Source organism: Arachis hypogaea, chromosome 3 (genome assembly GCF_003086295.3).
Source record: "Arachis hypogaea cultivar Tifrunner chromosome 3, arahy.Tifrunner.gnm2.J5K5, whole genome shotgun sequence".
In the NCBI taxonomy this organism is placed as follows: domain Eukaryota; kingdom Viridiplantae; phylum Streptophyta; class Magnoliopsida; order Fabales; family Fabaceae; genus Arachis; species Arachis hypogaea.
In genome coordinates this window covers 137,951,666-137,967,654 of record NC_092038.1, presented here as the reverse complement: position 1 = coordinate 137,967,654, position 15,989 = coordinate 137,951,666, and the positions used below count along the sequence as shown (strand labels likewise).

Below are 15,989 nucleotides of genomic sequence, written 5' to 3'. Positions count from 1 at the left end.
TTGCGAGTATTTTCCTGTGATTTTAGGGGCGGTATGTTGCATGCACATTTTGTACTTTTGGGGATAAATTGAACCAACTCCAAACTTGACGGGTACTGTGCAATTCTCCCCATTCCCCAAGAATAATTAAGGTTCAGAGGATCATTTTCTCAACTTCACTACATGATGTATTAGTATTACGGATAAAATGAATAACAAAAAGATGACAGACATTGAATGAGTAATGGCATTGCTGCAGTATATACCTTTCAAACAATCACTTACAATAAAGTAAAGTAGATCCATTAATAAATTGCAAATGGAACCAATTCATGCAGAAATTTGGCCTTTAAGAAATACAGCCAAACAATGTTTTGTTCCAAAAAAAAACTAAGCTAAAAAATTTACCCCACTTCGCAGCTAATATGGAGCCTTAAGGTTGGAGGCTACTGAAGCATCAGCTCTTGACGGAGGTTCTGAATTCTGAGTCAATCTACAAGCAAAAGCCGCTACTGCACTAGGAAGATTTTGGGATTAACAGAGAAAATCACCAACCTTAAAACTATCAAGTTTTCTAAATGGATTTCTTTTTTATGAAACCTCAGTCCATAAGCATCATAGGAAAATGCATAAATAGTTACTTCCTTTTAACTTCTTAACAGCTTTAGAGCAATAGCAACACATCTTTTTGAGCTAACCTACCAAAAAAGGTATATATTGATACAACATAACTGGTTCAGTTTATGGATTTTATCTCCCACCAGACAACTCAATGGCATCTTGATTGTAGACTGAATCTTCACCCCAGTCGAATCTTCTTTGTAATCTCTCATATTCTTGCCTCCGATTGACTTCCACATGCTGCCATTCCTCCCACCTTTCAGCCAAACCTTCTCCTTCTAGCATTCTTACAACCTCGGACATCAGTGGCCGATCCTCTGGTGTTCCTTGTGTGCAAAGCAATGCAACTTGTATCATCATTTCTACCTCTTGTATATTGTAATTTTTATTTAGGTTGCGGTCAACAATAGCGTCTAGTCTCTTCTCCCGTTCTAATTTCTTAACCTGTTGAGCCAAAAAAGAACAAAGATATTCATAAGAACGATGGACACACAAACAATCAACGATGCCATTTTACTTAAAAAAAAAAAAGGGAAAAAGAGGGTGGGGGGGGGGGGGGAGGGGGGGTTGGTTCTCACATGGTCAAGCAATAGCACATCATCTTCCTCTTCCAATCGTGAGAAGTCAATTGCTCTTTGACCTGTAACCAGCTCCAAAAGCATAATCCCATAGCCAAAAACATCAGTCCTCTCTGACGACTTTCCAGTGGACAAGTATTCAGGAGCTATATGGCCCATTGTTCCACGAACTTGAGTTGTCACATTAGTCTTGCGGACATCAACTAACTTTGCCAAACCAAAGTCGCCAACAACTGCCTCAAAATCTTCATCAAGTAATACATTAGCTGCCTTCACATCTCGATGAATAATTTTGGGATTGCAATGCTCATGAAGATATTCAAGGCCACGAGCTGTTCCCAGAGCCACTCTTTTTCTTGTAGGCCAGTCTAAAACAGGTTCCCCAGGCTTAAGTTCTGCATTGCCATTCATGTAACAATATTTGTGGTCAGGATGCCAAATTTTACAAGCAAACCAAATGAAATGTGGATGCTTAAACCATGATTTGTATTTTCTCATCTGTCATTTAAAACTTTTAATTTGCTAATAATTAACATTCAATATGTACATTTATATATATCATTTATAGTTTATCAATTTGTACCAAATGAATTTATGATGTCATCTAAAATGACAAATTAAATGTTGGACTAATTTCTTCACCTAAGTATATTCTGCAGGAGTATAAAATTGTAAAATCATTTGAAAAAAAATTATTTTTCTAAGTTAAAAATTATAATAGAATAACAAAAACAAAGGCTTAAGATGATGACAACAAACAATCTGAATGGCCCTCCAGCCCTGGTTACAACATAAAAAATAACAACATACTCTTTAAAAGAAAATAAAATTGGATAAGCAAAATAGTAAACCTAATATGCCTCTGTAATTATGTACCTCGTAGACGATAGGCGACACTCAAATTTTGCATGAAGGGATAAACTAACAGGCGTTCAGTTGGAGTTGTGCAAAACCCAATCAATCGTAACAGGTTACGATGAACAGCTACACTTATCATTTCAACTTCACGCTGGAAAGCTGCATCTCCCCCAGGGCTTTCATAATCAGTTAACCTTTTCACAGCAACTTTTGTGTTATCAGCAAGAACACCTTTGTAAACCTTTCCAAATCCTCCTTGTCCTAAAACATTTTTCTCACTGAAGTTGTCTGTTGCTATCTGTAGTTCTCTCCATGCAAATCTCTTTAGTTGACCAAATGCAATTCGTCGGTCAACTTCACCTAATAATAAAATAATAAGAATGAAAATTATTAACCATGATAACAATAGCAATAGCAATAATGTAACAGACACAAGCTGAGTAAATTTTTAAAAACTGGGAAGGATCATATCAATCTCAATCTTAATGTTGTTAGGACACTCTTTCAACTGGCTGTTAACAAAAGATTAAAAAAAAAAGTAAAATCAGATAGGGTCCAGCCATAAATTTATCATTTTGAACTTCGGCGCAGAGGTAAATTCTCCAAACCAATACTTTAAAGCTCATAATGCTGGAACAATAAACAATGGAACATATTAAAACATCCAAGTAACGTTTCAGACTTAACTCACAAGAATATTGCAGATAAACAAGAAACACATACCTGCAACATCAACAAAAATTTCACGCTTGTAACCCTTGTGTTTATTTTTGCACCAAAAGAATAGAAGGCCAACAAGGAAAAGAATAACAATTAACCCGATAATAATTCCAATAATGAGTCCAACTTTCAATTTATGTGGTGAACCTGCCATGTAGGAAAATTAGTATCAGCTTGTTGCTAAGAGAGAGAAAAGAAAGGGGAATTGGTAACAACACAGAAGTAAACAGGACCGCAAGAATTTTCCAATCAAGTAACCTTGGTCTGTATTGCTAGATGCACAAGGATGAGGATAATTCACGCCACAATTCAATTTATTTCCAGTGAAACTGCAGCAAGGAAAACCGTGTAAATAGAGCAATGTACTAAAATTCTTTAAATAAAAAAGGAATGGTACATGTTAACATGGATAAACATCTAAATGTCTAACGCATCCTAAATTCAAATATTATATCCATTAATTCCAAACATGGTATATGGGAACAGACCCAGAAAGAAGGGATGAAAACATTTTCAAATTGGTGTATACTTAAAACTAGTTTTACCTATCACTAATTAATATAAGCTAGCAGAAAAAGTAGGAGGAAAACAATTGTCACTGTTTAAGGCTCCAAAGGCCTACACAACGAAAGCTTTTAACTCTAGTTCAAGGCTTGTAATGAAAGCTTAAGCTTGTTTGCTTGACCACTCGAAGATGTCCGGTTCCCTTCTACATTTCATAGTGAAATGATAGATTTCACACAGCTAGAATGGTGCAAAAATATTAATCATGTAAAGGAGTTTGTGAAAGATAACTTTGTTTCATTGGTGTGAAAAAGGGCCAATTATATATAATATTACCATTAAGTAGTAAGCAACAAGATTATGTAAAGTAGTCAAGCAACAAGAATTAAACTTTATTTTCTAGAACTTACTTGTACTTAGTTACTTTGAACAACTGCTCCGGGATTTCACCACTAAGATCATTTGAATCTAACATGCTGCCAAACAGAAATTTGAACAACCAGTCAGCTAATAAAATAACAATATATACTTAGCGGTAACCTCAAAATTGTATAAAGAATTATTTCACATACACATTGATCAAGCTTGGGAGATTGCCAAGTGACTCCGGTATAGTGCCATTGAGATTGTTTTGACTTAGTGTCCTGGTTTCCGAGCGGGAAAAAAATGATTAAGCATCGCACAGTAATATGCTAAGACTTGTTATATCTATGTAAAGTAAAATCTAGTAATTAGAGATTGTCATACTTACAAGAATTGGAGCTTATTTAGATTGCCAAGGGAAGATGGTATTTGGCCAGTTAATCTGTTATTTTCCAAATCCAACCTGCCCAAGTTTGTCAGATTTCCTAATTCTTTTGGTATGTTTCCTGTGATGGCATTCCCTTGCAAAGAACTGCATGATAAAGCATATACACATCAATGATTACACTAAAAAAATCCAGCTTGACTAACAAACCACTTTTATCACCTAACTACCCAATCATATGAAAATCTAGCTTGACCAAGATTGAATGAATGTGTCATACTATGAATACTTACAGAGCAGTAAGATTTTTTAGAACTCCTATTCTTGGGGTCAAGGTTCCTGTGAGTCCCATTAATGCTAGCGAACTGCATGAATCAAATTATGCATGCACCAATTCAACATACAGTTATGGGATCGAAAAATATAATGCTAATATATAATTTTTTTTGTGGACAGTGAAAGTAACGGCTTCAGCATCTTTTGCAAATCAAATAATAAATAATGTCTTACACTTGAATGACATTGTAGCTCGGGTCACAGTTAACACGCGACCAAGTACAAGGGTTCACTTGATTTACATTCCAATCAGTAAGCTGGTTAGATGAAGCATTCAGTGATAGCTTCAACGCATATAGAGCGTCTCCTGGATATAAACAAGAATTTTAGTAGGATTCCAAAACACTGCAATTTTTCACAAGATCAAAAAGGCATATATGTTTCAAACTTCAAACCCCTAATATTTCAACTGCAACATTTGAAAAAATGATATTGTACCTTGAGCATCAGGCAGCACAAATGAACATAAGCAACCCAATAACAGAACCAAACATAAGAAGCTCATCTCTACTTGGCATCAACCACTGACACAAAGTCCAGGATAATCAATTAGCAAATGAAAATTGCCCATCTCTGCAGTGCGGAATCATCAAAATCATTAAGTTACCAAAATTAATGATGACAACAAACAGCATGCGAAAATAAACAATAAAACAATACTGAAAAAGCTGATGCAGTGATAAACAAAAATATATTGTGATCAAAGTAATTAATGATCACTCCTGCATCTAAGAAAAATTGCTTGTTGCATCAATGAAGGATCACATAGCTAACTGATTTTTATTTAAATAATAATAATAATCCACATTTGCCAATTTGAGCAAACTATGCAGAACTAAAAAGCAGGTTTATTTTGTCGTTTCTCACACTCGTTAATCTAAATAATGGATAAGGAAAAGGGGATAGTTAAAGAAATCATTCAAATGGTGACAACCAATAATAATAGTAATTGTTAATTCTCAATTCTCACCATCTATAAAAGGAGAAGATCACAATTTTAGCTTTATTTTGTTATGGTTAGTTGGTTACTTGGATACAAATGCCGATTACACAGCCAATTCAGTAAATTTCCTATTTCAGCCGCCAATTGAAAGAATCAAAAGGAAAAAAAAAGAAAAAAAAAGAAGAAAGAATTGCTTAAACCAGCAAAGGATGCTTGCTTTCGTCTCACACCAAATATGCCAACTGAGAGAATAAGGAAAGGACCTGCACAGTTTTACAATAATACAAAATTTGGAATTAAAGCGAGTTAGATTTCAAAACAAATGAAGAAAAAATAACATAAACACAGGATTGAGAGAAACACTGTCATAATCGTGAACAGGTAGTGACTGTGGCCACAGAATCATTCACACAAATGGACAAATAGAAATGCGTATACGCCCAAAACGCAGCAGAACACTAATAAAAGCGCGATCCAAATAACAAACGAAACGGCAGTAATAGCAAAGAAGAAAACGGAATCAGAATCAGGTGAAAGAAGATCAGTGTGTAGTGGGGATACAGTAAATTTTAAAAAAATAACAAAAGAAGAAGAAAGGGATAGAAAGGTACTAACTATGTAATGAAGAGCGTTGAAGGAGAAGTGTGAGAGAGAGGTAGCTGGCAATAAGGTATGACAGCAAATGTTGAACCGAACCTTCTGTCCCCTTTGCTTTCTTTTTTTCCTTTCTTTTTTGGTTACTTTTTATAACATTTTTCGCATTTCTTTTTTCTTTTTCTTTTCTTTTCTTTTCTTTTCTTTTCCCTCTCTCCTCTCTCTCTCTATCTTTGATTTATGATTATTATTACTACTAATTATAATAATTCAGTATTACAGGTATTGACCAGAAGAATGTTGAAATAGAATCATGTTTAGTAAAGGAAGATTGGAAAGCAAAGACACAGCAATTATTGTTGTTGTTGCCAGTTGCCAGCACCACACACTCTCTCTCTCTCAGATTGGACTGCAGAAGAAGTGAAGTGCTGCCTCATGTTTGTTGGTATCCATGCGTCGTTGTTCGTTCTACTTTCCACTGATTGGTTTGGGTTCTTCCTTTGAAAAAATGTTCCCCACTTAAATTTAGTAATATAATATAATCTAATCTAATATAATCTGCCATGAAAAATATCTTCTCACAAATCATCACTATGACTCGATTTTTCCAAGTAAGAACAGAAATAGTGGTAATACAATGGTACTAAGAAGGGTTAATCCTCTAAATTTTAAATTTTATTTTAGAGAATAAAATATAATTTTTTATTATTTATTTTATAAATAAAATTAAAAAAATATACAAAAAGAATTAGAGAAAAATTCAAATGATAATTATCTCAAAAGACAACGAGATTTCTGACAAAAAAAAATTTCAATCTAGTCTTTGACAAAAAAAAACCCAATTCGATCTCTGACAATTACTTCGAAAGGATAACGAGACCCCTATGTTAAAAAAAATTAATGTTATTTTTTTGGCACAGGGGCTAATCAGTCCCAAAAAAATTATCAGGGGTCGGATTGAGTGTTTTTTTTTTCTTGGGGACCTCGTTGTCCTTTCGAGATAATTGTCAGGGGCCGGATGGGGTATTCACTCAAAAAATTATTTAAGAATAAACGATCATATTTTATTTTTTAGAGTAAAAATTCAAAATTTAGAGAATTTAAATTTTTCAAAAAGTGGGTTGTATTTGTATTTTTAGTTTTTTTTTTAAATCAACAACATATTTATTTTGAGTTAATAATTAAATTAGTCTTTAAAAGATTACTTGTTATTTAAATTAATTTCTAAAAATTTTTTTAATTAAATTTGTCTTTTAAAAATTTTAAATTAGTCATGTTAGTCCTTTCGTCATTTCTATTGAGGGATTTGTTGATGTGGTACTTTAAGTAACATCACAACATACATCTAATAGTCCTAATTAACTATTAACATGACTAATTTATGAAATTAGATCAAATTAATCCTAAATTGAGGGATTCTAATGTCTCAAGTTCTCCCATCAATTAGGCTTTAATTTGATTTAATTTTATCAATTTATTATGTTAATAGTCAATTAAGACTTTTATTTGTGTGTTGTAGTATCACTTAACGTGCCACATTAATAAATTTTGACACTATCAATAAAAAAAAGTGACGGAAGGACTAACATGACTAATTAAAAATCTTTAAAGGACGAATTTGATTAATTACATCTTTCGAAGACAAATTTAGAGATCGAGTGATCTTTTAAAGACTAATTTGACCATTTACTCTATTTGCTTTATTTAAAAATTTCATATTTGGCTCATGTTTAATTGTTTGAAACTTTCCGATATTCAGGTAGTGATGCTATAACTTGGCTCATGAAAAGTAAATTATCATTTCTTCTCACAAAAATTTTAAACAGAATCAAATCTACAAATGAAATAACAAAATTGAAGTTGTAACTATAAAAAAAAATTTCGTGCGACAAAATTATCCAAACTCTAAAAGACTATCAAAATCCTAAACTACCCTTCTTAACCTAACTTAACCCACCCTGATCATTTTTTCTTCTCCAAATCTCATTCACAATCACCAATGCCCCTTTCACCACAACCTTGCTCGCAGAGAAATTATTAACTTCACAGTTTCAAAATTCAAACAAATTATTAACTTGTTGAATCGTATCGATCATGTTCACTTCTGTCATGTATCTTCTAAACCTCAACCTCAGGTTGACGACAATAATTTCAACCATGTCTAATCAAAAGTCGTAATGCCACCATCTTTTTCTTCTCTTCCTCTTCCTTCGGATTTGACTCTTAATATTGTGAAGCACATTCAAGTCAACAAGTCATCAATTAATAATCCTAATGGTTAATATACACACTATACATATGGACCCATTTGGTTAGTGCCTATGTCTTTAGTGTTTGTTTTGTGAGACATAAGAAAAGAAAGACATAGTTACACACAAAGATACACAAAATACGTATATTTTGTGTCTCTATAAAATGACGAGACACGGATTTTTAATGTGAGACACAATTTAAATTTTGTTTTTGAACGAGTTTACCCTTCATAATTTTTCAAATCGCACAATGCATTGGCCTTGTTCTTTTTTTTCTGCTTCAGCCTTGTTCATGTTTTTTCTCCATATTCTTCTTCTTCCTCGAATCTGACTGCAAAACTTCTTCTTTTCCCTTAAATTTGACTACTTATTTCTCCTGCGAAACTTCTTCTTTTCCCTTGAATCTGACCGCTTCTTCCTTCTCGAATTTGACCGCGAAACTTCTTGTCCCTTGAATTTGACCGTGAAACTCATCGTACCTTTGCATCTCGTTGTGTCTTCTTCTCTCACAGTTATGGGTGTCACCGCGTAACCCCTTGCCATCGTGGATTGTCGCTGTCACGGTCTCACTATGTCGCCGCCATAGGTCTCACTGCATCACCAATTCACCGCCGTCATTTTTTAGATCTATTGTAGCTCCTTCTGCTTTTTTTTTTATTTGTTAGATTTGCACTTTTTAATCACCTTCTTCTTTGCTTCCATCATTTTTCTCAACTCTCATCACATTCCTTTCACCTTCTTTTTTATTTTTTTTATTTTGGATCAGTTTTTTATTTTTAAAAAATAATTATTGAAATTCTTCATTTTGTTTCAATTTTTAATTTAAATTGTTAAACTAATGATTAAATTTTGTTGATGGTATTAATTTTGATTGAGGTTAAAAAATTAGCATTGGTGATGAAAATAAGTGATAATGATAAAATAGACCGTTGAATAAAAAAGGTGTGGCTTGTATATTTTTACCAGTCATCATAAAAAAATTTGTGTATACTTATATCTATGTCTTATGTATTTGTATTTGTGTCTTTACGAAATATAATAACAAAATTTGTATATACCTATGTCTTATGTATTTATGTTTGTGTCTTTACAAAACATGATAAAAAAATTTTGTGCATATATTCACATATTCTTTCTCTTAAGCAGACTTAGCTCATATCACAAACCTTTTAAGGTGTCCACCAAGCACCAATTTCATACAAATTGATTTTCTCAATATTTGCAACCTCAACACCAAAAATGTTCCAGAACTCTTTAACATCCTTAACTCCTTCGATTCGTACACAACATGAGGTCCCTTTTTCTGAAATGTATCGGCGATTACATATTTTTCCCTTTTCAAGACGAATTGTGTGGATCTCCAGACATTGGATGCTTCTTTTGTCTTCTCAATGACTTCAGCAACATCTGAGATAACGAGAGGAAGATTCGGCACAATGTCAATATGATAGTTGTGTGCGACAACAAATAAGGGAATGACTAAGGCAACAATGGCGAAAACGACGGCGTATCGCTTATGGTTGACATTGATCTTGCGGCACCATATCTTCGTAGGTGCGAACATGCACTTGCCGCGACCCATGTTTCTGAATGCTTCTTGGTCGACGTGATGAATTATGCCACTGGGAACACGAGGATACAGGAGACGACACGTCTAACGATGGATGTTAATTTATTTTTGAAGGTGACAGCGGTAATAGTTATAGTGACGATGACACTGGCGATTGTGGATAAGATTTGGAAAGAAAGAATTTTAGTGGTGGTAAAGTGTTAGAAATTTGGATAGGTTATAGATTAGGTTAAAAAGAATAATTTAAAATTTTTGAGTAGTTTTTTAGGATTTTAATAGTTTTATTGTTTGAAACCCATTTTTTATGAGTATAATTTTAATTTTATTTTTTTGTAAATAAATTTATCAGTGTTTAAAATTTTTATAGATATAAATAATAATTTATTCAACTAATACTCATTTACAAGTTTAAATTCATTACCAAAATTAACAACAGGTGAAAACAAAAATAAAAGGTCAATCCCCACCCCTTGCAATGTTTGACTATCACCAAGATTTTCTTATGCGCAATCTAGAGTTAAACCTCACTTTGGTCCCTGAGATTGGCGAGTTGCACTGATTTAGTCCTCGAGATCCCAATTGCACTAAATTAGTCCCCCATATTCGAAAAAGTGCACCACGTTAGTCCTTCTCCCAATTTCTGTCACCGGAGCACTAACGCCGTCAGTGACGTGGCCATTTCTTGCCACGCTGGACCCAGCAACGGTTAGATGACATGGCACTCAAATTTGATTAGCTCCAATTTAGTCCTTGTCCCTTTTATAACCAAGTTTCTGCCCTAACTTCTTCCTCTTCTTCTTCTACCCACTTTTCCTAGTTCTTCGTCTTCTTCCTCGCTGTGCAGCTTTCTGGGTTTAGGATCATGAGTGCAAGTGGGAGCCACACTTCCATGCGGTCAAATAGAAGGATCTCCAGAGGAACCAATAGAGCATCGAGTGTTCCAGAGTGGTGTAGGTGTGGATGCCGCCCTGTTCTCCGGTGGTCCACAATAGGGCTAACCCTAACAAGCCATTCTTTGGGTGTCCTAATTACAATGTCAGTGGAAAAAGGTGGTATGGTTTGTTTGTCTAAAAGCAATAAGAAGCTAGTAACAACAAAGAGACAATAAGAGCAATCAAAACAGCCAAGTGCCTTCCTGATGATGAATGGAGAAGTTGTGGTAATTGAACAATCAAAAACGGAAGTACAGACATAATCATAATCCTTGCTGCGTAACTGGTCCAAATGTCGGTACTAACACCAGAACCTGCACATCAAGATCTTATTAGACCAGAACCTCCACATCAATCACTTTCCCCGTAAAGCTTAAGAGAAATACAAAATTCTAAACTGCTGCAGCTTAAATCTCAAAAAATTGCCCAGAAATTCTTTTTCCAAAACCCCACAATATCAAAGAAAATTGCAAGGTACACATCAGTAGTGAATTGTCCGTCACATATATATGCTAACGTGGCAATCATAATATATGCAGAAAAATCTATATGAATCGAATCATACTCAAATCAGCAAAAAGTTGAAAAAGGAACAAAACTTACACAAAATTCAATATTAAAAACACATGATCACTCATGCGAAGGTGCTGATGCTTCCACCATTGGAACAGAGCATAAAAAGAAACCCCCAAACACAGTTCCACAAAACATCAAAACAAAACCCTAATACAAAATCAGATTTAAAACTTGTGAACCGACAATATATAAAACACTTAATCATGATCAACAACCATCACAGCATTTCATTAAATTTGAAAAAAAAAAAAATCTGATCCTCACTAACCTTAGTGACGACACAGAAGATCTCTGAAGTGGCAAACGAACTCTTTCGATAGTTGCACAACGAACGTTATGTTCCAATGGTCTCGACAAATCCTTTTGCAGCCACCAATTACTATTTTGGGTCACTCGTGGAAGAGAAGCTTTTTTTTCTCTGCGTCACTCATGGAGAAGGAGAAGACGAAGAGTAGAAACAAAAAGGGTGCCTAACGTTTTATTTCCCATTACATACAAACGACGTCGCTCAAAGGGATGTTTAGCGCCAAATTAGAAACGACGTCATTTCATTGGGTCCAGCGTGGCAAGAAATGGCCACGTCACTGACGGCGTTAGTGCTCCGGTGACTGAAATTGGAAGAAGGACTAACATGGTGCACTTTTTCGAATCTGGGGGACTAATTTAGTGCAATTGGGATCTCGAGGACTAAATCAGTGCAACTCGCCAATCTCAGGGACCAAAGTGGGGCTTAACTCGCGCAATCTAACAATCGAGTACTAAAAATAAATAAACAAATAATAAAGTTTCTTCAATAATTTCTAAAGCATTACTCGATATCATATTGGATAATGGATAAATATGGGACGCTAGTATGTAATTCTTTTTCAAATGGTTAAATCATGTTTATTTAAAACTATACACTTTTATTTGTTGCACAACTGAATCATACCTTTTAGTTCAAGAAATAAAACAATCTTGAAGTCTCGTTAAAGTGTGACTTCGTCATATGATAGGAAAATTTTTAAGTGTGTCGTTATATCGGTGTTTCAGTGATTTTTAACCGTTGATCTTAATTATAAAAATATATATAATATATGTATAATTAAGATCAACGGTTAAAAATCACTGATATACCAATATGACAATACATTTGAAAATCTTCCCATATGATAATATTAAGTTAGAATATTTTTGCATACCTATACGGCTGGACATAAATACGGAATATTCTTGGACTATCCGATACATTTTAAAGTTTCACACATTTATTGCAACTTAATAATACGGCTAATTTTTTTTATACGAAGATCACATGTGTGTAATGGCGAAAATACAATGTTGTAATAGCGTTGTTTTTTGAATTAAGGAAAAAAGAAATTGGACTGTCTGATTTCTTTGTAGAGAGAAACACACACAAATCGGACGATTTGATTTGTGTGGAGCAAAATTTGTGGGGACTGAAATCGGACCTACCGATTTCTGAATTGAAAAAAATTTTTAATTCGAGAGAACACTAATCGAACGGTCCGATTTGTGTTCAGTAAAAAATTTGAAATGGTAGCAGGTAGTTCGACCGTCCGATTTATTTGTTTATATATATAAATCAAATTTTCCATAACTCTCCACTTCATCTTCTTTTTCATCGTCTGTTTCAAATCTCAGGAAGTCATGTTCTTCCTCTCCTCTCGTTCTTCTTTTCCATTCTTTCAGAAAAAATAATAGTGAGATTGATAGTGTTTTATAAAAGTATATTATCATGGATGATAGAGTTATGTTAAAAATATATTGTTATGGACAGATTTTATTACAAACATATGAAGGAGTTCAATTTGTATGTGAGAATCCATTAGATGTTGTTATTCCGTTCACATTGTCATTTGTGGAATTAAAATATGTGATTTGTGAAAAGATAGATTCTCAAATATCTAGGAGAGTATGATGTATTTTGTATAAGTACCCTTTATCTGTGTTTGTTGGGTTCGTTAAATTTCAAACCAAATATGTGACAGGTGAAGGGAGCATGCATGAAATATTTTCAATGTATATTGAAAATCGCCATCGAATGTTGTGCATCGAGCTGTATATTGAGTTCGAATAATCTGAAGCAGACCGAAATATTTTGTTGGAAGATTATAATAGTGATAGCGAAGAGGAATTTGAAAGTAACTATGAGATCATTAGTCTAGGTGAAGATGAAGATGAAGCAATACAGATGTGGCGGAAGTTGCAAATGCACTCGCAAACTAACATCCGTTTCAGGAGCCTTCTTTCATGAGGATAGCGCTCCGACGTGGTAGATCAGCTCTAAGGTTGTAGCCTTTCCCTTTTTCACGTGTGTCCGTACCTATCAAAATACAACACATGCGGAGTGCAACTAATCAAAACAAATTAATTATCAAAATACAAGACAATGCTCTAACCCAATAAAATACAACTTATGCAATGTAATGAATCCAATAGATTACTTTACCTGCACCAGGTGCTGCATCATCGCCGCGGTCTTTATCATTTTGACCGACCAGCTCATCTTCGACATCGTCGTCGTCGTCTTCATCGTCAACCATCCTCATCCTCACCATCATCCTCATCTTCGTTCTCATGGTTGCCATCACTATCCAGAGGGTCTACTAGTACTAGGTAGTCATCAGCCTCATCATCAACTGCCTTATTGCTCTCCTGAATTAGACTCATTGGAATACGCCATGGGTTCCTACTCTGTATAATCCCTCCCGTGGCATCAGTACTTCTACTCAAGTCAACAGATAGTTTACCTCCAGAATTTTCAGAGGAAGTGCAAACCCGAGGTCTCGAATCCAACAACCTCCTAACTGGAGTAATACCACTCAGATGTGCAAGCTAGTCGGTGGGAATGTCATCATAATTACCTGAATATGAGTGACCTGGCCCCGGAGCCATGAAACCAAGCAGCTGGCTGAATGAAGTTCGCTCTCCTGTCTCAAACTGTGGAACACTCTAATACTGTTTATGTAACGGGACTGATGGTGTAAAATAATCCGACGGATGCATGTGAGGAACATATGGTATAAAATACTTAGCCTCCTGTTGTGCCGATGGCGGTGGCGGTGGCGGTGATGGTGGCAGTGCCGGTGGTTCTTGCTGTTGATTCTCCTGATTATGCACTGGAAAGCCTTCTGGATTCTCTTGAAATACGAGGTCCGACAATTGCAAGTAGGCACCATATGCTCTTTGATACCAATGCATGTAAATTTCCAAAGCATAATTTAAAGGCACCAGGTCATCAGCAAGAATGTGACTATACCGATTGGTCCATTGCATCACCCAAAAAGAGTCGGTGTAGGCCCAATCTTGATTCTTAGGTTCAATCAGTATTTAGCCGTGTGCTACACCTAGATCCCGCTCTTGATAAGGAATGCCCTGAATCAAACCAAATTAACTCCTGAATCTATCGGATGCATGCCACTCAACGCATTCGAAAGATATAAACGGCACTATGGAACTTTAAATAACTGAATGCTGACGGATGTCTAAAGGAATCACGTCTGGCACTCCAAAAAAACTGGACACATCGAAAGTATAATATGATTACACAACAAATAATTCATTGACCGAACAAAAGCAGGTACTAGTTTTTTACGACATACATGTCCTTCTTGCAGATCATCCAACAACCTCCTACAGTGAGCAAGAAAATGATATCTGTAAGGCCGATTTTCACGATTCCAGTTATGCCACCTGCCGTCAGACAATCTCTTAGTTAACTTATCTTGTAAAAAATAAAATACAATTTCCTACACTTTTTCAAGGCATACAGTAATTCATTTTACCTATTTGCAATCGGAAACACTCAGGGATTGCCGGAAATTGGCGCAAGAAATGGTAGACGAATCCAAGCCCAAGTAAGCAAAAGTGTTAGTGGACCATCCATCTCCTTGCAGTTGACACAAGTTGCCCTACACAATGATCTATGCAAGTGCGCGAGGCATGCCGATCCCCAACTAAATTGTATGATCCCAGTGAAGTTACGGAGCAAAGGCATAAATTTTCAGTGCATCACTGCACCCAACTTGTCTCCAAACAGAATTCTCCCAAATAATAACATTATGTGACACTTTACGTACCTCGCGTCACTACAACAATATAGACTATTTTTTAGGATTATTATGTGTAAAAAAAATTAAAATTCATCAAAAAAATAAATTTTGACACTATTTTAACTATGAAAATATGTTAATAAAGGTTTTGTCAAAAATAGTATTTTTAACATATAAGTAATTGTAAAAAAAGTTTAAATCTTATTTTGATAAATATTGGCCGTAAAAAATAATTTGTTAGAAAAATTTGAGAATATATTTTTTGTGATACTTATTAACCGTAAAAAATACTATTTATTTTGACACTTATTGACCATAAAAAATTTTCAACAAAAATTTTTAACAAATAATGAGATGAGATCTTGAAACTGAAGAATAAACTGAGATTTTGAAGATGAAGAATGAGTAATATGATCTCAAACTGAGAGTAGTATGATGCTAAAATTGACGGAACTCAACAAAGAAAATGAATAATTGAGTAAGTTGAAAATAAATGAGTGTCAAAATTAAGGAATAATTTTCTACAATCAAATTATTCAACAAAAAACATAGAAAATTTGACATTTATGATATTTGTCAAAAGTACATATTAATTTTTACACTTAACTATGACTGTTAAAAAAAATTATGTTAAAATAGCTCTCTTTTCTTGTAGTGTCGGAATGTGAATATCATCAGTCAAGACTATACAATCTTTCAAACTCCTAAACCAAGTCAACTTTA

The 15,989-nt window shown here is 34.6% G+C and overlaps 2 protein-coding genes across 12 annotated transcripts; both read right to left on the bottom strand.

Annotated features, from left to right (window-relative positions):
* Positions 1–211: 211 nt before the first annotated feature.
* LOC112734381 (probable LRR receptor-like serine/threonine-protein kinase At5g10290) lies at positions 212–6,416 on the bottom strand. Of its 11 annotated transcripts, none has more exons than XM_072233636.1 (14): positions 5,903–6,294; positions 5,488–5,550; positions 4,783–4,868; positions 4,519–4,651; positions 4,302–4,373; positions 4,012–4,155; positions 3,833–3,904; positions 3,671–3,736; positions 3,015–3,085; positions 2,855–2,903; positions 2,728–2,759; positions 2,055–2,396; positions 1,179–1,573; positions 212–1,044 (listed from the first exon to the last, which is right to left on the bottom strand). In XM_072233636.1, the coding sequence occupies exons 3-14, from the start codon at positions 4,847–4,849 to the stop codon at positions 730–732; spliced, it is 1,758 nt and encodes a 585-aa protein (XP_072089737.1). In that variant the 5' UTR covers positions 4,850–4,868; positions 5,488–5,550; positions 5,903–6,294; the 3' UTR covers positions 212–729. The 11 variants fall into 11 exon arrangements, with proteins under 11 accessions (XP_072089737.1, XP_072089736.1, XP_029147644.1 ...); XM_072233635.1 differs by having other exon boundaries at positions 4,783–4,917; positions 5,315–5,550; positions 5,903–6,288; XM_029291811.2 differs by lacking the exon at positions 5,488–5,550 and having other exon boundaries at positions 4,783–4,917; positions 5,903–6,416.
* Positions 6,417–9,286: 2,870 nt separating this feature from the next.
* On the bottom strand, positions 9,287–9,715 carry LOC112735610 (large ribosomal subunit protein uL4-like). Its single transcript, XM_025785137.1, has one exon. The coding sequence runs from the start codon at positions 9,713–9,715 to the stop codon at positions 9,287–9,289; it is 429 nt and encodes a 142-aa protein (XP_025640922.1).
* Between the last annotated feature and the right edge of the window lie 6,274 nt (positions 9,716–15,989).

Bases quoted from the DNA above. Each gene is read 5' to 3' on its own strand.
- LOC112734381 (XM_025783667.3), bottom strand. From the start codon at position 4,849: ATGAGCTTCTTATGTTTGGTTCTGTTATTGGGTTGCTTATGTTCATTT. The intron at 3,086-3,670 runs GTAAGTTCTAGA...TCCTTGCTGCAG, and splicing joins TTCAAAGTAACTAAGTACAA to TTTCACTGGAAATAAATTGA. The intron at 1,574-2,054 runs GTACATAATTAC...ATGGCAATGCAG, and splicing joins TGTCGCCTATCGTCTACGAG to AACTTAAGCCTGGGGAACCT.
- LOC112735610 (XM_025785137.1), bottom strand. From the start codon at position 9,715: ATGGGTCGCGGCAAGTGCATGTTCGCACCTACGAAGATATGGTGCCGC.